This window comes from Bufo gargarizans, chromosome 3 (assembly GCF_014858855.1).
Source record: "Bufo gargarizans isolate SCDJY-AF-19 chromosome 3, ASM1485885v1, whole genome shotgun sequence".
Classification (NCBI taxonomy): domain Eukaryota; kingdom Metazoa; phylum Chordata; class Amphibia; order Anura; family Bufonidae; genus Bufo; species Bufo gargarizans.
The window spans coordinates 392,403,886-392,427,972 of NC_058082.1; the positions used below are offsets into that span (position 1 = coordinate 392,403,886).

Here is a 24,087-nt window from a genome sequence, read left to right on the forward strand (position 1 = left end):
ATATAAAATGAAATAAAATAAGAAAATAAAATGACTGTGTCCTTGAGTGAATCGACTGAGTATAAGTCAATTGTAAATAGTCGCTGTTTGTTTGTAATATCGATGTTGGTCACAAATTTCAACACTTAGCAGTAATTTTATAGTTCCTTAGTTGCAGGGTATTCAATATGTCCCAAGATAATCAAATGGTTCACACCAATTAAGGCGCGCTGTCCCCCGATTTGTTCCTCATGGACTATAAACAAATATCTATGGAACAGTTATACAAACTTTTTAGTTTGGGGTAACTCATTTTTTTCAGGGGTGCTGGCTTCCCGAGAGTGTGCTTGGACGCGGCGTCCCGCGTAGTCTATGGCACTTACCTCTAAGTATGGTTACCCCTTTATGGAATATTCCGTGTGGATACTTCTTTCGGCAATCTTCCCTGGCAAACACTAAATGCTGTGTTATATTAGACCTTGTAAGTCCGCGGTCGTCGAGGTTCCCGGTGGCGTGTACTTCTGGGTATGATGATCAACCTCTCCACGTGACTCAAACTCCGATCATGTGACACGGAAGTTCCGTCCTTTAAAGGGATTCTGTCACCTCCCCTAAGCCAAAAAACGATTTTAAAGCAGCCATGAAGCACAGCTTACCTGGATTAGGCTGTGCTCTTTTATCTTGAAATCCGTCCAGCAGTTACTGCAAAAAACGACTTTGATTGATATGTAAATGTGTCCTGAAGGTGCCCAGAGGGGCGTTTTGTTCTTCTTAGTGAGCCCAGTACCGCCCCTCTTACAGTGCCCAGCCCGCCTTCCTTGTACTGTCTAACCGCCGCCCCCAGCCTGCCACAGCCTCTCCTCCCTCTCCTCCCCCTCCCTCACACCTAACGAACTCTCGCATAGGCGCAGTACCCACTGTGCGATCAGCAGGAGACTGAGGGCAGGAGCTTCATCCTCGTCACTGGGCATGCGCCGAGCCCAGTGACGTCCGATGCTCGCTCTTCCCTCAGTCAGCAGGGAGTGAGGGAGGGGGAGGAGAGGGAGGAGAGGCTGTGGCAGGCTGGGGGCGGATAGACAGTGCAAGGAAGGCGGGCTGGGCACTGTAAGAGGGGCGGTACTGGGCTCTCTAAGAGGAACAAAACGCCCCTCTGGGCACATTCAGGACACATTTGCATATCAATAAAAGTCGTTTTTTGCAGAAACTGCTGGACGGATTACAAGATAAAAGAGCACAGCCTAATCAAGGTAAGCTGTGCTGCATGGCTGCTTTAAAATCGTTTTTTGGCTTAGGGGAGGTGACAGAATCCCTTTAAATTCGATGTTGTTATTTCGATACTTCGAATTCGATAATAACAGCTTCGATAATAACTGCTATGGGGATCCTTTCTTTCGTGACCGGAGCCCGGACTACTTAAAAATGGATCATATACAGTACAGACCAAAAGTTTGGACATCCCTTCTCATTCAAGAGTTTTCTTTATTTTCATGACTATGAAAATTGTAGATTCACACTGAAGGCATCAAAACTATGAATTAACACATGTGGAATTATATACATAACAAAAAAGTGTGAAACAACTGAAAATATGTCATATTCTAGGTTCTTCAAAGTAGCCACCTTTTGCTTTGATTACTGCTTTGCACACTCTTGGCATTCTCTTGATGAGCTTCAAGAGGTAGTCACCTGAAATGGTCTTCCAACAGTCTTGAAGGAGTTCCCAGAAATGCTTAGCACTAGTTGGCCCTTTTGCCTTCACTCTGCGGTCCAGCTCACCCCAAACTCAATGTCCTTGTGTGGGTTAGACCCTATATAGGCACTTGGGGAGGTGCTTGCGTAATAGTTTAATTTTTTCAATAAAATATTCCCGGTCCTATTCGGTTCACAAGTGCGGAGACACCCCATATTGTGCTGCTGAGGGACGCCAGGGAATCTTCTATTTTGGCGAAAGGAGGGATTCTGCTAACAAAAGTTGGAAGGAAACTAACGGAAGGTGTACAGAAAACTAGAAGACACAAAATGAAGATCCGACTGACTGGATACAAAACTAAGGAACCAAAAGGGAAAGCCCTGCAACAGACCTGGCTCCTTCCCTAACTGCTCAGCATATGCAAAAATCTCAATGGTAGATGATCGCATATCCTCGTTCCTCGACTGTATAACACCTGAACACCCTATAATAGTGAGGGGACACGACCATCGGCTCCCTACACTTGATACGGAGGGAGTCAGGGTCACCTGGGATCCAGCAAACAGGAAAACACAAATGAACGAACAAAACTTATCTGTAGAAGACTCAGTAGTAGCATCCAGCATGCACACACTCCAGGAAGTTGTATAAACCGCAAAGTGATGCAGTATGGGAAGGGATTTAAAGGGATGCAATCCGTGCAACTACATGACAGCTGAGAGAGGCTAACGAGATGAGAAAACGAAAGCAAAACAAAAGGAACCTCAAGGAGAAACGTCTGTCAGATGTCTGGTGGTGACAGAAACCCTTTCTATCTCCTGCTTTTTCAAGAATATCGTCTAAGGTAGACCCGAACAAGTATTTCCCTTCACATTGAATATTACATATTCTATTCTTAGACGCCACATCCCCTGACCAATTCTTAGGCCAAAGGGCTTTGTGAGCCGAATTAGCCAGGAAAGATGAACGAGCAGACAATCTAACCTCATCGGCAGAAGCATCCGCCAGAAAGTCATATGCTTTGGCAATAACCGGGAGAGATTCTAATCGTTAATAGCTGGTCCATAGAAGTCTTATCCTTAATCTGGTCAATTAATTGCTTAATCCATAAGATAAGGCCCCTAGCAGTACAAGTGGCCACTATGTTTGGTTTAAGGTAAGCCCCTTCTGACTCCCATGTTCGCCTTAGGAAGCTATCTGCTCTCCTGTCCATGATGTCTTTAAGCTGTCCTAGGTCATCAAAAGGCAAAGCTGAAACTTTAGCAATCGGTACGTCAATTTTCAATGCGCAGTCCCAGAGTACTGAATCCACGGCATCAAAGGCGTTTAACCAACTAGGGAATAAAATTACATTTGTCTGGATTTTTCCACTCGTTCGTTATCATGGTTGCTACGTTTTTAGGAATTAAAAAACCACACACACTATCTCTAATCTTCCTTCCAACCCCTCAAACATTACATCCCGGACTGATCTTACTTCTTTGGGTTTCTCAATATTCATTGTAGCTCTAACTGCTTTCAGAAGTTGATCAACGTCCTGAATGAGAAAGAAGGGTCTACCACCTCTATCAACACCGGAGGATGAAACCTCCCCACTTTCCACTAAGGCATTTTCATCCGAACTAGAGACGTCCGAAAACCTTTGACCAGAAAGGGATCTGTCTTTGTTTCTATGGGCTACTTTATTAGATTTAGAGCGTTACCCACTTCTTCTCTAATCAGTCTTTTCATGTTTCATTTGAACATTGAGGGGGATTCTTCCGTTATAGTGTTTTCTATGCAGGAGCGACAGAGTAGTTCAACATGGGGGCAATTTGGCCTTACAAATCCTGCATTCCTTATGCTTTGTCTTAGCCAACACTTTCATGGGTTTATTCTATAAGACAATATGCCATAATAAAGCCAATGTAAACGAAGACCAAAGGAGGAGGATAGAACCCCCTGCCATACATAGCCTGCAGCCATACTAAAGGAGCAGGGGTATAGCAAGATCTCATTCATGGTCTTGCAATACTACGTACGGGAAGAGCTACGTTCGCAATCCCTGCGCTCCCGTCCCTTGCCGATGAAGCCCGTACTACAGAGGGTAAGCGCTATGTTTAGGCAGAAGCAGAAAGGAGGGACCTCCGGAGTTTACAGGTATGCAGCCACAATCTTCAGGGAGCGCAAAGTGGGGAACTCACCCAGCACACTCTCCAGCCCAGCCGGCGAGGTTAACTACCCAGATGCTTGTAGGAATCCTCTCCTAGGACAACAAAACCCACTAAGGAGCCCCTCTTTCTTAAATATCTGGGGTTTCCTGTCCTGGGCAGAGAGAGGATCCTCTCTCCTGGTGCTGTCATAGGACAAACAAAAAAAAATAAAAAAATAAAAAGATTTAGCTTTCGGAAAATGGAGATCGAAAGTGTTCCCGTACAGCAGTTTAGACCATATACGGGGTGTCAATGTAAACTGCAGAATCAGGGTAATAAATATTGAGTTTTATTTGGCTGTTAACCCTTGATGTGTTAAAAGGAAAAATTTAATTGTGAATCTTACAAAAAAGTGAAATTTAAAAATGTAATTTCCTTTAATTTTTCTGGAACTCCTAAAAGGGTTAAAAAAGTTTGTAAAATCTGTTTTTTAATAGTTTGAGGGGTGTAGTTTCTACAATTGGGTCATTTATGGGTGTTTTCCACTATGTAAGTGTCACAGTGGGGAGTGGGGGAAACTCCCCACCATACAATGTCACCATGTACTAAGCCATAGGCAGGGAAAAGGGAGCTGGTCACCTCCTAAAGCTTTCCTAAAATAGCCCTAGTCTACTGGCTGTATGAGCCGCCTTCAATGGTAAGGGGGCTCATACCCACGAACCTAGAAGTCTAGGAATCCCTGCATCACCCTTAACATCGTGACAGGGCAGAGACCTCCTGTTCATCTATCACCACGGATGAAAGGAATCTTTAGCGACCTAGTAGCTCACAGGGAGAAAGACAATGCAGCAACTGCACGGCAGGTAAGAGCACAATCTAACAAAGGAACATCAACCACTTACCTGCCGCAGCAAAGATGGAATAACCACACCAAAACAACCTGGACCCCCATGCGGATACCGAAGCCAGGTGGCTCCAGGAAAGGCTGCTAATGTCTTTAGGTTCACCCCTCCGGGAAACCAATGAGACCCCCTTTCGGAGGTAACACACACAAGGGAGACATCTTGCACACATGCAGGGACAAATACGAACAATATCCCAGACATGCAACCACAAACAAGACGTACACCAAAACTCCAACTTAAACCCACACTGTAAATGACACACCAGGAGGGAAAGGAAGACCAGGAAGGAATACTCAGGATGACATCGCTAATAAACTTGATGTCAAACTTGGATGGCCCTCAGATCTCATCCATGCAAGGCAGACAAACCAAACTGATCACAGTCTCCAAGCCAAAGTATATAAAGAGACCCGAGACCACACCCAACTCACCACTTTGCTCCAGCCAGTGCATTAACACCACACACACACACCACACAGCAGGGAGACACTACTTATTGCACACACAAGCAAAGGCAACAGGTTGCCGCAGACAACAGAATGCGTGGCCAGCAAGTCACGGCGCACACAGCAAAACCCATGACAATGCCACAACATGCCAAAACAGCAACATGTTGCCACCCATAACAGCAAGTGTGGCAAAAGTGTCACGGCGTACATCATAGGCCGTGACAGTAAGCCCCACAAAGTGACTTTAGAATTGAAGTGGTCCTTAACCCCTTAAGGACATGGCCATTTTCTGCAAATCTGACCAGTGTCACTTTAAATGGTGATAACTTTAAAAACGCTTTGACTTATCCAGGCCATTCTGAGATAGTTTTTTCCTCACATATTGTACTTCATGACACTGGTAAAATTAAGTAAAAAAAAAAAAATGTTTATTTATAAAAAAAAATACCAAATTTACCCAATTTTTTTTTTTAAATTGCAAATTTACAAGTTTCAGTTTCTCTACTTCTATAATAAATAGTAATACCTACAAAAATAGTTATTACTTTACATTCCTCATATGTCTACTTCATGTTAGGATCATTTTAGGAATATTTTATTTTTTGGGGATGTTACAAGGCTTAGAAGTTTAGAAGCAAATCTTGAAATTTTTCAGAAATTTTCAAAAACCCAAATTTTAGGGACCAGTTCAGGTCTGAAGTCACTTTGCGAGGCTTACATAATAGAAACCACCCAAAAATGACCCCATTCTAGAAACTACACCCCTCAAGGTATTCAAAACTGATTTTACAAACGTCGTTAACCCTTTAGGTGTTCCACAAGAATTATTGGAAAATAGAGATATAAATTTCGAAATTCACTTTTTTGGCAGATTTTACATTCTAATATTTTTTTTTCCAGTTACAAAGCAAGGGTTAACAGGCAAACAAAACTCAATATTTATGGGCCCGATTCTGTAGTTTACATAAACACCCCATATGTGGTCGTAAACTGCTGTACGGGCACACGGCTGGGAGCAGAAGGAAAGGAATGCCATACGGTTTTTGGCAGGTTTTGCTGGACTGTTTTTTTTTTTTACACCATGTCCCATTTGAAGCCCCCCCGATGCACCCCTAGAGTAGAAACTCCATAAAAGTGAACCCATCTAAGAAACTACGGGATAGGGTGGAAGTTTTGTTGGTACTAGTTTAGGGTACATATGATTTTTGGTTGCTTTATATTACACTTTTTGTGAGGCAAGGTAACAAGAAATAGCTGTTTTGTCACCGTTTTTATTTTTTGCTATTTACAACATTCATCTCACAGGTTAGATCAAGTGGTATTTTTATAGACCAGGTTGTCACGGACACGGCGATGCATAAATAAAAAAAAAGTATACATATTAGGTAAGTTTTACACAATGATTTCATTTTTGAAAAGAAAAAAAAAAAAACATGTTTTAGTGTTTCCATAGTCTGAGAGCCATAATTTTTTCAGTTTTTGGGAGATTATCTTGGATAGGGTATGAGTTTTGCGGGATGAGATGACGGTTTGATTGGCACTATTTTGGGGTGCATGTGACTATCGCTTGCTATTACACTTTTTGTGATGTAAGGTGACAAATAATTGTTTATTTAGCAGAGTTTTTATTTTAAATTTTTACGTTGTTCATCTAAAGGGTTAGGTCATGTGAGATTGTTATAGAGCCGGTCGATACGGACGCAGCGATACCCAATATCTATACTTTATTTATTTATGGAAGTTTTACACAATAAAAGTTAAAAAAAAAAAAAAAAAAAAAAAAGATGTTTTAGTGTCCCCATATTTTGAGCGCCATAGTTATTTCAGTTTTCGGGCAATTATCTTAGGTAGGGGCTCATTTTTTGCAGGATGAGGTGACGGATAGATTGGTACTATTTTGGTGGGCAAACGCCTTTTTGATCGCTTGCAGTTTTACTTTTTGTGATGTAAGGTGACGAAAAAAAAATGTTTATTTAGCAGAGTTTTTTTTCTGTTTTTTTTTTACAGTGTTCATCTGAGGGTTTAGGTCATGTGATATGTTTATAGAGCCAGTCGATACGGACACGGCGATACCTAATATGTATACTTCTCCTGTATTGGAATGCATTGGTTGTATGAGTAACACAGTGAGCATTACGCATACAGCTTTTGGCCTATGAGATCCAGGGGGCTGGATCTCACAGGCTCGTCACCGGAAGACGGCGTTGATCGGAACTATACATGAAGTACCGGTACGTCGTGTGTCCTTAAGAGGTAAAAAAAATAAAAATAAAAAAAAAAATAAAAAAAAATGAGGGTTTTGGAAATTCAAAAAAAATCCCCAAAAATATAATTACATTTATAAAATAATGCAAACATGAAATTTTACATAAGGTAAATGTTTAAAGGAGAGAAATAAAAATTTTGAAAATTGCTAATTTTCCCAAACTTTCTGTAAATTTGGGATTTTTTTTATAAATAAAAGGTGAATTATATTGCCAAAAATTTTTCACCATCATGAAGTACAATGTGACGCGAGAAAACAATCTCAGAATGGCTTGGATAAGTAAAAGCATTCCCAAGTTATCACTACAAACTAACACGTCAAGTTGCCAAAACCGGCCTGGTCCTTAAGGTGAAAAATGGCAAGGTCCTTAAGGTGTTAAAAAAGCATTTTGTGCAGTGGTGATTTGTTCGATGGTTTACAGAACAAGAACACCATCATGTCTAGATTTAAGACCTGTCCAATTCAGCAAGAACTGTTGAGCGCTAGATCACTGATATGGAAAACATTAGGGAACAACAAGTGACTGGTTTGAAAGACTACACTATGCTTAGTGTTGCACTGGATGAAAGCGTGTGCATTAATGGAGTTTGGCAATTGTGGCCAGATTCTGTGATTCTGCTGGAGTACAAGAGGAGCTGTGCTGTTTGAAACCAATCTATGGCACAACAAAAGGTGATGACTTGGCTAATATCTTTGCTGAACTTTTTGAAAGCATTTCCGTTGATGTTAGAAATATCTTTGCCACCCCCACAATGGTGGGAAAACGAAAAGGATTTGTCAGATTAATTGAGGACAAAATTGGGCACCCTGTTTTTAAATTCCACTGCATTATACACCAGGAGAATCTCTGTGCAAAGATGTCAAATTCTGATCTTAATACTGTGATGGCAACAGTTGTGAAAAAATGGAATGTGCATACAATACCGTCCCACTTCATTCCAATGTCAGGTGGCTCATTAGTGTTAAAGTGCTGGAGAGTTTTGTGACCTGCATTGATGCAATTAGAGCCCTTCTTGCTGAGAAAAAACAGCAAAGCTGGAGGATTTCACGTGGCTTGAGAAACTTCTGTTTCTGGCTGATATTACATCACACTTAAAATGAACTCAATGTCTACATGCAGGGAGCTGGACAGACGGTCATGGGGCCGTTTGAAATTCGGAAGGCATTCACATCTAAACTTTAAAAGTTTATGTGGAGGATACAGAAAAAGGGGGCATTTCATTACTTCAAACACTTGAGAGCTTTCCTCTCATCATTCAATCAACACAGCTAACATTCCATGTACATGAAAGAGATTGAGTCACAATTTTTCCAGGAGATTCAAGATTTTCTGAGAGATGGGCCAATATTTTCTTTTCTCATATCTCCAGACAAGTTTAATATGACAGACATACACCTGTCAGTTTTTGAATGGATGGGCATCGATGATTTGGGACTGCAACTGATTGACTTCCAGAGCTCATCTTTGTGGACAATTACATTCTGTGAGCTGCGGTCATCATTTGAAACATCCAGAAAGAATGCACAGTTCCTTTTTGTGTGTTGAAAATTCTGCATCTGCAGAAATTTAACAGTTTGAAGAAAATTGCATTTGCAATGCTGTCAGTCTTTGGGTCAACAGCAGATCTTCCCCCGTATGAATGCTATCCTCAGCCCCTCACGAAACAGGATTACTAATGACCATTCTGGAGCATGTGTCCAACTGAAAGTCACCTCATATCAACCACAACTAGAGCATCTTTGCAAAGGAAGTCAGGGACAAGGGTCACACTGAATGGTAAGTTAAACTGATTAATATTTTTTGTTTATGTTACACAGTTTGTGCTATATGATTTTTCTGTATTTCAGGAAAGCTCACCATTCGAAGATCTCTGTCCAGCTACAAGCCACTTGAAACTCCATACCTAGATTTTCTTGGCAAAAAAAGAGTCAGGAACAAGGGTCACACTGAATGGTAAGTTAAACTAATTATTATTTTCTTTATGTCACATACAGTTGGGGTGATTTATCAAAATGTATATAAACTAGCTTAGTTGCCCATATCAACCACATCAGATTCCACCTTTCATTTTATAGAGCTCCATTGGAACATTAAAAGTCTAATCTCATTGATTGATATGAGCAACAAAGCTAGTTTTCCTTTACAACAGTTTTGATACATCTCCCCTTTGTTATACGACTTTCCTGTATTGCACAGCACACTGAGGGCTTCGATTATATTTATTTTTTATCGGCACACCGTCTGGAAAAGGTTGCCGACTCCTCCTCTAGACACAAAGGATGTCCCCTTGTCACTGTCCTGGGTATAAAAAGATTATGGGAGAGATCTCTGTACTGATCCCTGATTTACACATAGTTAAAGGGATTCTGTCGCGAGATTTGAGGCCTATAACCTAAACATATGGCCAGGTCCCTACTAATACGCTGAATCCGAAACTGACCTTATTAAATGTGCCTGTGGCTCTATTAGCACATAAAACAGGTTTTTACAACCTGTCATTCGCCTAACTAAGGTGCCCAAGGGGATGTCTCTTCATGCGGACGATTTCGGAGGCAGCGCTGAGGTGAGGGAGGCGGCGCTGAGGTGAGGTAGGCGGCTCTATTGAAAGGGAGGGCGGCGATTTCTAGTGGGAAGGCGGCGCTGGGCACCAGACGGAGATGGCTGCAGCCGGGCACCCTGCATGAAGAGATGAGGGCTCACATGGGGGCTGATGAGAGGTATGAGGGCTCACATGGGGGCTGATGTGAGGTATGAGGGCTCTTATCTGAGGTCTGATTGGGGGTCATTCACACATTGGGGTCTGAGCTGAGGTCTGATTAACATTGGAGGTCTGATCTGAGGTCTAATAAAAAATATTTTCTTATTGTCATAGGGCGAAAAATAAGGCATCTCAGATGAAAAAAAAACATTAAATATCAGAAATAAAGGTCTGTCTGTGGCATTACTTAATTATCTTAGGATAAGCGGGTGTATGTCATCTGGTCCCAGTGATGTCATTTTAATTTTATTGGATTTTTTTTTAAACACCGCTGCATTTCTTCCGGTGTCAGACAGGCTAGTTTTAATAAGTTACTTTACACTATGCATTTCATGCGTTAATTTTCCCCAGTAAATACAGTGGAGAATAAATATTTAATAGATTTGCTTTCCGATTGCTCTCTGCAACTTCTCCCTCACCACTCTGTAAAGGGCCAAAACTTTCAGTTTAAACTCTCTTTGGTGAGTAAGTCTCTGTCTACAGCTTGGCTGCTTTAAATCTGTCTTTTACATATTCTATTTTTTACTAATAGTTTTTCAATGCTTCCTTGCTACCTTCCTGTTTTTGTGATTTAAATGCTTTATTTTTGCCATTTTATGCTCCCTTTACATTTATATGTATCCACATTGGTTTTTACTTGTTCCTCATCTTTTTATTCCCATAAGGTATGTATCTCTCACAATTAGAGTTTATTATATAGGGTGAGAAACCAACCCGCGGTAGCTTATAACTAAGCAGAAACACGGACGTGGAAATTCATGATCGAGATACAAGATAGCACAAGATTAAATGATATATTTAATCGCCTTAAGGGCACACTAGATAACACACTATACACAAAGAATGTGGTCTGAGGTTACAAATACAGGTAGTATGGTACAAACAGGATTACACAGTAGATGAAAGTTCCTTTGGGCTATGATGGTGAAATAGTTCTTGGCTGCGGTTACGTGGGGGCAGTGATGTCAGCACTTTCCAGGTCTCTCCAAACACATGGCACGATGTGACCTCCTTTAAGAGAGACACGCCCGCTTGCTGGCACAAGCCTTTTAACCTGTAGCCAGTCCCTCCCCTCAAGGCCTCTGGGAGGAGTCAACCCCCCCCCCCCCCCCCCCCTCTGCTGGACTGGCAGCAAATGACCCACAAACCCTTTAGGGTTCATAGCTCCAGACCAGAAGGTCAGAGGGAGAGGGTTCTGGGACCAAATGATCCGCCTGGGTTCCAGCTACATGTAGAGTCCAAGCATGGTACTGTTATTTGGTTTCTGTGGGGAGACACACCACCAGACTATGACCACAGGCCTGTTTATCGTGGCCACAGGGACACAAATATGTATCCGGTTTGTGCCTGTAATGGCCGGGCGATTCATAATTCCTTATAAATCGCCGGTTCCATGCTGTCTGCTAGATTTTTGATAGAACTGGGGAATGGACTAGACCTCCTGCAAAGAGGCCTTTCCTGTTTCTGTGGTTCCTGGCCGGCTGAATGAAAATGTGAAAAGTTGTAAACACTGGTTGACTGCTAGAGATTCTCTGCCATCTGCTGGCTTTGAAGCAAGGCCCTCCTGTGGAATTTACTACCTCTGCTATCTGACAGCTGATGGCTGGTGTGGGAACATGGCAGACATAAAATATCAAGCCATATTCCTCACAATAACAAACACCTATCAGTATTTTATTATTGTTTTTGCCTCCATATATTTCTATCAACAGCGACTCCATACCATATGTTCATTTCACTCATTTCTATCTTCTAGGCCTTAGGGAGGACTTTACCCAATGGCAAACCCCTCCACCTCTCCTGTTTCCACCATGCTTTCCAAATAGACTGTAATCTTGTACGTTAAGGAGGAGGAACAGGACATGTAGAGCGGAGCCCAGGAATCTCCCTGCACCTACTATTATTCCTGGGCGCCGCTCCGCCCCATTACTGTCTCCTGCTCCGTATGCCAATTACTACTATCGGAGCGATGGGGAGGAGACATCCACTTCTCTAGTGGGTGTTCCTTCTCCCTGGCTGTAGTGCTGTCCAATCGCAGCGCAGCTCAGGGAGAAGGAACACCCACTAGAGAAGCTGATGTCTCCTCCACATCGCTCCGATAGTAGTAATTGGCATACGGAGCAGGAGACAGTAACTGGGGCACAGCGTGCAAATGGAGCGGCGCCCAGGAATAATAATAGGTGCAGGGAGATCCCTGGGCGCTGCTCTGTGTAGCCTGCTAACTTAACTAAGCAGAATCACATTGCCGCCACCCTGCCTCTGGCACCTGAGGGGTTAACTGCCGCTGATCTGCTGCCAGTACCCGCCTTCTGTATAAATGGTTAATTATCACTGGTGGTGCAGTGCGCCCCCCCTCCCAGTATTAGAATGATTGGTGGCGCAGTGCCCTCTCCCCCCCTCAACCTCCCCAGTATTAAAATCATTGGTGGCAGTGGCCACAGAGTCCTCTCACCTCCTTTCATTGGTTCAGTGGCAGTTCTGATCGGAGCCCCAGCAGTGTAATCCTGGGGCTCTGATCGGTTGCCATGGCAGCCAGGACGCTACCATAGTCGGATCTCTGCTGCTGTGTGCACAAAGAATCCCAGGTTCTAGCCCTGAAAGTTATTAAATAAAACGTAAAAAAAAAAAAACCACACACAAAAATATTAAGTATATATAAAATATATAAACAATAAATAAACATATCACATATCGCCACATCTGAAAAGTCCAAACTAATAAAATAGAAAAAAATCTATGCAGTGAACACCGGAACAAAAAAAAAAAAAAAAAAAAATTTAAACTGCGCAATTCACCATTTTTTTAAAATGTGGAATGCACATGGCTTTTTTGGTTTATTTTTGTTGCGTGGTATCAAATGATATCGAGTATCGCAATACTTTTTTATGGTATCGAAATCGAATCAAAAATTCAACTCTAATTGTATCAGGTATTTTTTATTTTTTTTTGCGATTCCATTGTAACAGTGCCTATCCTTGTCCGCAAAACTGACAAGAATAGGACATACGGATGCGGACAGCACACAGTGTGCTGTCAGCATTTTTTGTGGACCGATTGAAATGAATGGTTCCGCAACCTATCAGCAAAAGTAATTGAAGGGACACGGAAACAAAATATGTTTGTGTGCATAAGCCCTAATACTGTATTTTTTTTTATTTTTTTACAGCACATATGTGACAATTAAAAGAAAGTTAACATATGAACGTAAACAGAATATAAAATAATTTAATTACCAGTTTCAGTCGTCACAGGGTTCACTTTGGTTAGATCATCATACAAATGAAGACATTCTTCCTCAGTTAGAAATGCTTTTACCTCTCCCCCAAGTGACTTATTGAGATCAACAGAACTTTTTTTCTTAAATCCATTGAACTGAAAAGAAATAATAATTCATTAAAATACTATATTTGTACAAAGTAAATCTGCGGTAACCCCCTCAATTGTCTCCACAAACCAATGACAATAATGAAAAGGTCTAATTACAGGTGGTCTTAGGGAACCTGGAACATGTTGTCTGAGCTGCAGGTGGATGAGCTGAGCAGATTAATGTATGTTCTGTGGGAAAAGATTAAGTAAAACTTATATTTTATTAATTTAATGCCTCATTCACACGTCAGTGTTTAGGTCAATTATTGCAATCAGAGACTAAGCCAAAACCAGGTGTGGCCCTAAACACATAACAGGTGAATATACCTTAAGTCTGTGGAGGCTCCAATCCTGGTTTTGGCTCACAATGACTGATGGCGCTCACTGACCAAAACACTGACGCGTGAATGGGGCTTACCCAGTTCACTACCAGCGCCGTACACGTACGGCGCTGCTGCGGTCTATAAACATGTTCAGCATCACAAGGGTGAAAAACCAAGAAGCATACGCTTCAGTGTTAATACCAGAATCCATGCAGCTTTCAGGGATACCAGTAAATAATTCTAATAAGCTGGGTCTCTCTGACCCAGGCCAACATAAGAAAGAAGTAATCCACATAGGTCTACGTAGCTGTGTGGGGCTAACTATACAAAAGTTATGGGGGTCAGAATATGGTGACGAAACGAATTTTAATAAAAAAATACACATAAAATTGTACTGACCCAGAGAATGAAGGGCACAGGTCAGTTTTGCTGCAAAGGGAACTCCATAGGGACAAAACCTGAAAAACTGTGGAGGAATTATTTTTTTTCAGCTTCCCACTACATGGCAAGTATAACTTGCCCCGCAAAAAAAACAGCTCTCTTATGGATATGGGAACGGGGAAAATAAAAAAAATAATAATAATTGTGGCTCCAGGAAGACATGGAAGAAAAATGAAAACGCACACAAAAAAACTTCCCGTATCCTAAGGGTTAAAGAGTTTGTACTTTCTAAAATCAGTACCTCACGTTGTAGGCCAAGATTAAGAGAGGTCATCACACTATTTTTCTTTTTAATAATATGCTGCTCCATTGCCCTGTTGGGCTCCCATTCTGTTTTGGCGATCTGTATGCCATCAATAGCATCGGTACAGGGAGGAGGAGATGGCCCAGTTTCTCAGGGGGCATCTCATCCCTGGCTGTGAGCTGTCCAATCCCAGAGACCACGTCACAGCCACAAAGAATATGAGCAGTTTTTTTCTCAATGGCTGTGGATAAGACATTCATTCAGCACACTGGTCTCTTTGTGGGTTAGCTCATATGTACTGAGTAAGTTTTAAATTTGCCCCATGATGAAACGCAATAAATTTCAACTTTATTTTGATGTACAGAAATATAATCAGGAAAATTTATATTTTCAAATACGTGACCTCAAATACAGCAAGTTTGAATCTGCAAAATAAAGTAAAATACACATACGTTCCTAAAAAATAAATCGTTTGGAGGCTTTTCAAAGATCATTATTGAAAGGTATAGAGGAGTTGGATTTACCACCAAAAAGTTAAACACACCTGATCAAAGAAAAAGAAGCCCTAAAAAAGCTAAAAGGAAAAACAAAAATATTTTCATTAACCACTTCACGACCGCCCATTGACTATATATGGGCAGTCGTTTATCTATGAACGGATGTTCTGGAACATCCATTCAGCGATGGCAGTTGCACGTTAATGCTGCAGCTGCCAAGTGGGCAGCCCGCTGTCAGTGACAGCAGGGCAACCCAGAGAGAAGGCAGGGACAGTTCCCAGTCCCTGCCTTCTAGATCGCCTTCCAGTCCCCGCTGGGCGGTCATGTGATTGCCGGGGCCAGGAGAGTAAAGGAGCTGTCTGAGGCTGCACTGCACTGAGGCTGTACAGCACTGTATATTGGTGTACAGCCTCTCTTGGGGGTGTATTTCCCCAATAACTGGGGCTACTATGTCAGCCCCAGTTACAGGAGAAATCAATAGTGGGGAAAAAAAAGTGAAGTTAAACGTCCCCCAGGGGTCATGTATGACCTTATGGGGGATGCAAAGTGTAAAACAAAAAATAAAAATAAAGTGTTTTATAAAAAAAAAAAAAAAAAAAAGAGGTTTCACACATAAAAAAAAAATTCCCCAATTAAGTGAAAAAAATGTTAAAAATAGAAAAAAATTAAATAAAAATAGACATATTTGCTATTGTCGCGTCAGAGACGGCCAGCTTTATACATTTATCACATGATCCACCCCGTCTGATAAAAATGTATTTAAAAAAAATATATATATATTTTTGTCACCTTACATCACAAAAAGTGCAACAGCAAGTGATCAAAAAGGCGTATGTCCCACAAAATGGTACCAACAAAACAGTCACTTCGTCCCGCAAAAAAGGAGACCCTACATAAGAAAAATCATGCTATTATTGTGTTAAAGTGAAAAAAATAAAAATAAAATACCAAAGGCATTAGTGGGGGCCAGCCTATAAAGGTAAGACTGTAATTAGACTAGGGCTAAACTGATGAAAGGTCCCCTTTAAACTCCACCATCCTAGCAAAAGTATATCTATCTTTGTTTCAGGACATTACCGTATTTTTCGTCATATCAGACGCACCTGCCCATAAGACGCACCTAGGTTTTTGAGGAGAAAAATACGAAAAAAAATATTTTTAACCAAAAGGTGTGCTTTTGGTGGGTTTTGAACTAATGGTGGTCTGTGGGTGACACTGTTATGGGGGATCTGTGGATGGCTCTTATTGGGGTCTCTGAATGGCACTGTTATGGGGGGGGAGGGGGATCTGTGGATGACACATATATAGCATCTTATGCTATGTGTCATCCACAGAACCCCTGTATAACAGTGTCCCTGTAGTGTGAATGAGCCCCAATACAGGGGGTGGGGGTCGCATCTGGTTTTATAATGACAGCGGGGCCCGTGCAGTGACTGTATTCTACTACACGGGCCCCGCTCACTGTATATAATCGTATCTGTAATTGTAGGCATTGTTATTGTATAAAAATTCTGGGTAATCAGTGCCTGTATTACGGCACTTACAAGCGCTCTGTAGCAGAGAGGAGGGAGGCCGGGCGCTGGCAGCGTGAGTCACTATGTCATGCGCCCACGCCACCTGCTTCATTCATAAAGTGGGCGGCGCAGGCGCATGACGTAGTGATTATATACAGTGAGCGGTGCCCGTGTAGTAGAATACAGTCACTGCACGGGCCCCGCTGTCATTATAAAATCAGATGCCGGCATCGCAGCGCGGCGTATCATTTAAAATTTGGCAAAATACAGCATTCTTCCTTAAGACGTACTGCTATTTTTCCCACACTTTGGGGGGGGGGGAAGATACGGTATGTTATGCAAAGCTGTTCAGCTAGTTATTGTTATACTGTAAGGGCTCTTTCACACTTGCATTCTTTTCTTCCGGCATAGAGTTCCGTCATCGGGGCTCTATGCCAGAAGAATCCTGATCAGTTTTATCCTAATGCATTCTGAATGGAGAGAAATCCGTTCAGGATGCATCAGGATGTCTTCAGTTCCGGACCGGAACGTTTTTTTGGCCGGAGAAAATGCCGCAGCATGCTGTGCTTTTTGCTCCGGCCAAAAATCCTGAAGACTTGCCGCAAGGCCGGATCCGGAATTAATGCCCATTGAAAGGCATTAATCCGGATCCGGCCTTAAGCTAAACGTCGTTTCGGCGCATTGCCGGATCCGACGTTTAGCTTTTTCTGAATGGTTACCATGGCTGCCGGGACGCTAAAGTCCTGGCAGCCATGGTAAAGTATAGAGGGGAGCAGTATACTTACCGTCCGTGCAGCTCCCGGGGCGCTCCAGAGTGACGTCAGGGCGCCCAACGCGCATGGATGACGTGATCACATGGCACGTCATCCATGCGCATGGGGCGCTCTGACGTCATTCTGGAGCACCCCGGGAGCCGCACGGACTGTAAGTATACTGATCCCCCGCTCCCCACTACTACTATGGCAACCAAGACTTTAAAAGCGTCCTTGCTGCCATAGTAACACTGAACGCATTTTGAAGACTGATCCATCTTCAAATGCTTTCAGTTCACTTGCGTTTTTCCGGATCCGGCGTGTAATTCTGGCAAGTGGAGTACACGCCGGATCCTGACAACGCAAGTGTGAAAGAGGCCTTAGCTAGCCTACGGTGTTATGCAAATGTTACAGTGCATGTTATGCTATATACTTAATGTTATTTGTATTCTTATAGTTTTACCATCAAATACTCCTGTTTTGCCAATAAACAAATTAGGCTAGAAATAACAGTCCTCTTATTTGGAAGACAGGAATGGTTAATGCTGAATGTAAGACAGTACACGCAGACAAGCAGTATGGCTGTGCTTGTACACTATAGTAAAAAATACCAGCTGACGTGAGCTCCGACAAGACTGATGGATTGCAGGGTGGTTGTAACTATGGAAACGAGCAGCATATAATGTGAGGAAAAAATTAATCCAGCCGGTAAAAAAGGCAATATGGACAATCACAATACATTAGTAAGTGCCTTGCATTAACTTTCTCTACATGATAAATGGATGCGAGCAGCACACATAACATTCGTGTGCTATCCACATTTTTTTGCGGCCCCATAGAAATGCAAACCAAAAATAAGTTCATGTGCATGAAGCCCAAGTGTTTACACATATGTACATAGCTCTCAGTCACTGATAGTTGACCGGGGGCAGTCTTAAAGGGCTGTCTCACTTCAGCAAGTACAATACAAAAAATCTGCAGCACTCGTCGATTGTAGCAAATATAGTGTGGGTTTATTCCATAAAAAACAGCAAGATGATGCGACGTTTCGACCGTTCCCGGTCTTTTCCAAGCAATTGGGAACGGTCGAAACGTTGCATCATCTTGCTGTTTTTTATGGAATAAACCCACACTATATTTGCTACAATCGACGAGTGCTGCAGATTTTTTGTATTGTTATTGATGGTGGATCAACAGCCAGGATCCCGATCTGCTTGCACCATCACTACCGTGGTCAAGGTATTGTGTATGGTCTTTCCAATTGGTTCATTTTGGATATAGTAGTGCTGCCGGACCTCTCTATATATTCACTTCAGCAAGTGGCATTTATCATGTAGAGGGAGTTAATACAAGGCACTTACTAGTGTATTGTGATTATCTATAGTGCTTCCTTTGCTGGCTTCATTCATTTTTCCATCACATTATACACAGTTTCCAACTTACTACCACCCTGTAAGGCTACTTTCACACTTGCGTTCAGAGCGGAACCGTCTGAGACGGATCCGCTCATATAATGCAGACGGTGGATCCGTCAGAACGGATCCGTCTGCATTATATTGTAAAAAAAATTCTAAGTGTCAAAGTAGCCTCCGACGGATCCGTCCAGACTTTACATTGAAAGTCAATGGGGGACGGATCCATTTGAAAATTGAGCCATAGTGTGTTATATTCAAACGGATCCGTCCCCATTGACTTACATTGTAAGTCTGAACGGATCTGTTTGCCTCCGCACGGCCGGGCGGACACCCGAACGCTGCAAGCAGCGTTCAGGTGTCCGCCTGCTAAGCGGAGCGGAGGCTGAACGCTGCCAGACTGATGCATTCTGAGCGGATCCGCATCCACTCAGAATGCATTAAGGCTGGACGGAAGCGTTCGGGGCCGCTTGTGAGAGCCTTTGAACGGAGGGCCGTATGGGGTTTTGCTGTTCTTAAAATGTTTGTGAAAATCAAATAAAAATATCTGATTTAAAAAAAAAAAAAATCTGAGGATGCGCCTTCCTCATAACTGTTAGATTCGCAAGTAGCCGATTTGAACCATCTTGCAATAGTTGGTTTTGATGCTTTTTTTCCCTTTCCTGTACCTTAAAAGTTTAATGACTAGGTTAGCTGAATGACGCCACATTTCTGCATCCGTTGCCCCTCAAAAAAATAAAATAAAAATAGAACATGTCCTATTCTTGTCTGCTTTGCAGAAAAGAATAGGCATTTCTATTATGGGCGCCCGTTCTGAATCGCAAATTGCGGAACGCACAGGCGGCATCCGTGTTTTGCGGATCCACAATTTATGGACCGCAAAACACGGCATGGGCGTGTGCACGAGGCCTCAGGCTTCTCACAGAAGGAAGAATAACTTCCTCTAACCTGTGAAACTTAGACACAAGAAGGAATAATCAAAACGCCAGACTATTATGCAACACCCTGAAAAAGGGGTTCTTTGACACAAAAATCTTGAATTGATTCACCATCCTTGCTGTGGTTATGACCACCAAAAATATAGTTTTAAGGGCCATAGGTCTAATACTACATTGTTAAATAGGGTGGTAATGTAAGACCAGATAAGACCAAATTCATGCTCCAGGGCGAAATATGGGACCTGATATTTGGTCTAAGTCCATCTGAATCTAAAAATGTAACCCTTTTAGAACCCTGTCATATTTCACCTTAAGGACCAGGCAGTTTTTTGGAAATGGATTGCAGGGTTGTTGCAACTATGGGTTCCACTTGTGAGTTCCGTTTGAAGGCTCCCACAAGCGGCCCCGAACAGATTCGTACATCCCCAATGCATTCTGACTGGATAAGGATCCGCTCAGAATGCATCAGTATGGCTCCGTTTCGCCTCCGTTCCACTCAGGAGGAGGACACCCAAACACTGCTTGCATCGTTTTGGTGTCCGCCTGGCCGTGCGGAGCCAAATGGATCCGTCCAGACTTACAATGTAAGTCAATGGGGACGGATCCGTTTGATGTTGACACAATATGGTGCAATTTCAAACGGATCCGTCCCCCATTGACTTTCAATGCAAAGTCAAGACGGATACGTATGACTATTAGCGAAAGCACACAGCCGTGAGCGGTCCGTGGAACCACGGGCTGGATTCCTGCTGAGAGCAGGAGCACACGGCGTCATTGGTTACTATGACGCCGTGCGCTCCCTGCTGCCGCCGCAATACAGTAATACACTGGTATAGATCATACCAGTGTACTACAGTATTGCGGCGGCAGCAGGAAGCGCACGGCGTCATAGCAACCAATGACGCCGTGTGCTCCTGCTCTCAGCAGGAATCCAGCCTGTGGTTCCACGGACCGCTCACGGCCGTGTGCATTCGGCCTAACAATTAGACTTAGATTTTATTTTTTTATATAATGCAGACGGATACGTTCTGAACGGATACCATCGTTTGCATTATAGGTGCGGATCCGTCTGTGCAGATACCAGACGGATCCGCTCCGAACGCAAGTGTGAAAGTAGCCTAAATTATCCAAGCCATTCTGAGACTGTTTTCTGGTGACACATTGTACTTCTATATAGTGGTAAATCTGAAGCAATATATTTCAGTTTTATTTATATATATATATATATATATATATATATATATATATATATATATATATATACACATATACACACACATACATACATACATACATACATACACATATACACACATACAGTACAGACCAAAAGTTTGGACACACCTTCTCATTCAAAGAGTTTTCTTTATTTTCATGACTGAAAATTGTAGATTCAAACTGAAGGCATCAAAACTATGAATTAACACGTGTGGAATTATATACATAACAAAAAAGTGTAAAACAACTGAAAATATGTCATATTCTAGGTTCTTCAAAGTAGCCACCTTTTGCTTTGATTACTGCTTTGCACACTCTTGGCATTTTCTTGATGAGCTTCAAGAGGTAGTCACCTGAAATGGTTTTCACTTCACAGGTGTGCCCTGTCAGGTTTAATAAGTTGGATTTCTTGCCTTATAAATGGGGTTGGGACCATCAGTTGCGTTGTGGAGAAGTCAGGTGGATACACAGCTAATAGTCCTACTGAATAGGCTGTTAGAATTTGTATTATGGCAAGAAAAAAGCAGCTAAGTAAAGAAAAACGAGTGGCCATAATTACTTTAAGAAATGAAGGTCAGTCAGTCCGGAAAATTGGGAAAACTTTCAAAGTGTCCCCAAGTGCAGTCACAATAACCATCAAGCGCTACAAAGAAACTGGCTCACATGCGGACCGCCCCAGGAAAGGAAGACCAAGAGTCACCTCTGCTGCGGAGGATAAGTTCATCCGAGTCACCAGCCTCAGAAATCGCAGGTTAACAGCAGCTCAGATTAGAGACCAGGTCAATGCCACACAGAGTTCTAGCAGAAGACACATCTCTAGAACAACTGTTAAGAGGAGACTGTGTGAATCAGGCCTTCATGGTAGAATATCTGCTAGGAAACCACTGCTAAGGACAGGCAACAAGCAGAAGAGACTTGTTTGGGCTAAAGAACACAAGGAATGGACATTAGACCAGTGGAAATCTGTGCTTAGGTCTGATGAGTCCAAATTTGAGATCTTTGGTTCCAACCACCGTCTTTGTGCGATGCAGAAAAGGTGAACGGATGGACTCTACATGCCTGGTTCCCAACGTGAAGCATGAAGTTGGAGGTGTGATGGTGTGGGGGTGCTTTGCTGGTGACACTGTTGGGGATTTATTCAAAATTGAAGGCATACTGAACCAGCATGGCTACCACAGCATCTTGCAGCGGCATGCTATTCCATCCGGTTGGCGTTTAGTTGGACCATCATTTATTTTTCAACAGGACAATGACCCCAAACACACCTCCAGGCTGTGTAAGGGCTATTTGACCATGAAGGAAAGTGATGGGGTGCTGCGCCAGATGACCTGGCCTCCACAGTCACCGGACCTGAACCCAATCGAAATGGTTTGGGGTAAGCTGGACCACAGAGTGAAGGCAAAAGGGCCAACAAGTGCTAAGCATCTCTGGGAACTCCTTCAAGACTGTTGGAAGACCATTTCAGGTGACTACCTCTTGAAGCTCATCAAGAGAATGCCAAGAGTGTGCAAAGCAGTAATCAAAGCAAAACATGGATTGCAGGATAAAACTTACCAGAAAAGATTAAAGGACCTTAACATGTATAGCTTGGAAGAAAGACGAGACAGAGGGGATATGATAGAAACTTTTAAATACATAAAGGGAATCAACAAGGTAAAAGAGGAGAGAAAATTTAAAAGAAGAAAAACTGCTACAAGAGGACATCGTTTTAAATTAGAGGGGCAAAGGTTTAAAAGTAATATCAGGAAGTATTACTTTACTGAGAGAGAAGTGGATGCATGGAATAGCCTTCCTTCAGAAGTGGTAGCTGCAAATACAGTGAAGAAGTTCAAGCATGCATGGGATAGGCATAAGGCCATCCTTCATATAAGATAGGGCCAGGGGCTATCCATAGTATTTAGTATATTGGGCAGACTAGATGGGCCAAATGGTTCTTATCTGCCAACACATTCTATGTTTCTAAGAGTGTGCAAAGCAGTAATGAAAGCAAAAGGTGGATACTTTGAAGAACCTAGAATATGACATATTTTCCGTTGTTTCACACTTTTTTGTTATGTATATAATTCCACGTGTTAATTCATAGTTTTGATGCATTCAGTGTGAATCTACAATTTTCATAGTCATGAAAGTAAAGAAAACCCTTTGAATGAGAAGGTGTGTCCAAACTTTTGGTCTGTATATACACTCATGTTTGGTGCGGATCAGTCATGGATCTGCACAGACAGATCAGTTCAGATAATACAACCGTCTGCATCCGTTCAGAACGGATCAGTTTGTATTATATTTTAACATAGCGAAGACGGAGCCATCTTGAACACCATTGAAAGTCAGTGGAGGATGGATCCCTTTTCTACTGTGCCAGATTGTGTCATAGAAAATGGATCCGTCCCCATTGACTTGCATTGTGTCTCAGAACGTTTGGCTAAGTTTCGTCAGACGGACACCAAAGCGCTGCAGGCGGCATTTTGGTGTCCGCCTCCAAAGCGGAATGGAGACAGAACGGAGGCAAACAGATGCATTCTGAGCTGATCCCTTTTTTTTTCAGAATGCATTAGGGCAAAACTGATCCATTTTGGACCACTTGTGAGAGCCCTGAACGAATCTCACAAACGGAAAGCCAAAACGCCAGTGTCAAAGTAGCCTTTCATAGTAGAAACTAGGGATCGACCGATTATCAGTTTTACCGATATTATCGGACGATATTGAGGATTTTGACTGTTAACGGTATCGGCATTTATATTGCCGATATTCCGATAACTTATGGGGAACACAGATCGCGCTGCTGTTCCCTCAGCAGCATAGGGGAGAAGGAAGCAGTGTCTCCCTCCCCCTGTGCTGCTGCTGCAGCCAATAGGAGGACAGGGGACAAGAGAAGGGGAGGGGCTGTGGCCACTGGGCCACCAATGAAGAGGAATCTCTCATTCATTCAAATTGAACAGGAGGCGGGAGCTGCAGGATCACATAGCCGGCTCCCAACCTCTATGAGCTGTAGCTGCGATCCTCGGTTAACCCCTCAGGTGCCGCGGATCGCAGCTACCGCTCATAGGAGGTCGGGAGCCGGCTATGTCATTCTGCAGCTCCTGCCTCCTGTATATGAATAAATTAGAGATTTAACTTCATTGGTGGCGCAGTGCGCCCCCCCCCCCCCCCCAAGCCGCCAGTATAAATCATTGGTGGCGCAGTGCGCCCCCCCAAGCCCCCC

At 42.7% G+C, this 24,087-nt stretch overlaps 1 protein-coding gene across 1 annotated transcript in view; it reads right to left on the minus strand.

Moving 5' to 3' along the window:
* Positions 1-14,080, minus strand: part of MYO19 (myosin XIX) — an 833,713-nt gene extending 819,633 nt beyond the window's left edge. The window contains exons 1-2 of the mRNA XM_044285692.1: positions 13,994-14,080; positions 13,414-13,552 (exon numbers count right to left, since the gene is read on the minus strand). Coding sequence (XP_044141627.1) covers positions 13,414-13,552; positions 13,994-14,080 — 226 coding nt within the window. The remainder of the gene's footprint in view (positions 1-13,413; positions 13,553-13,993) is intronic.
* Positions 14,081-24,087: the final 10,007 nt, after the last annotated feature.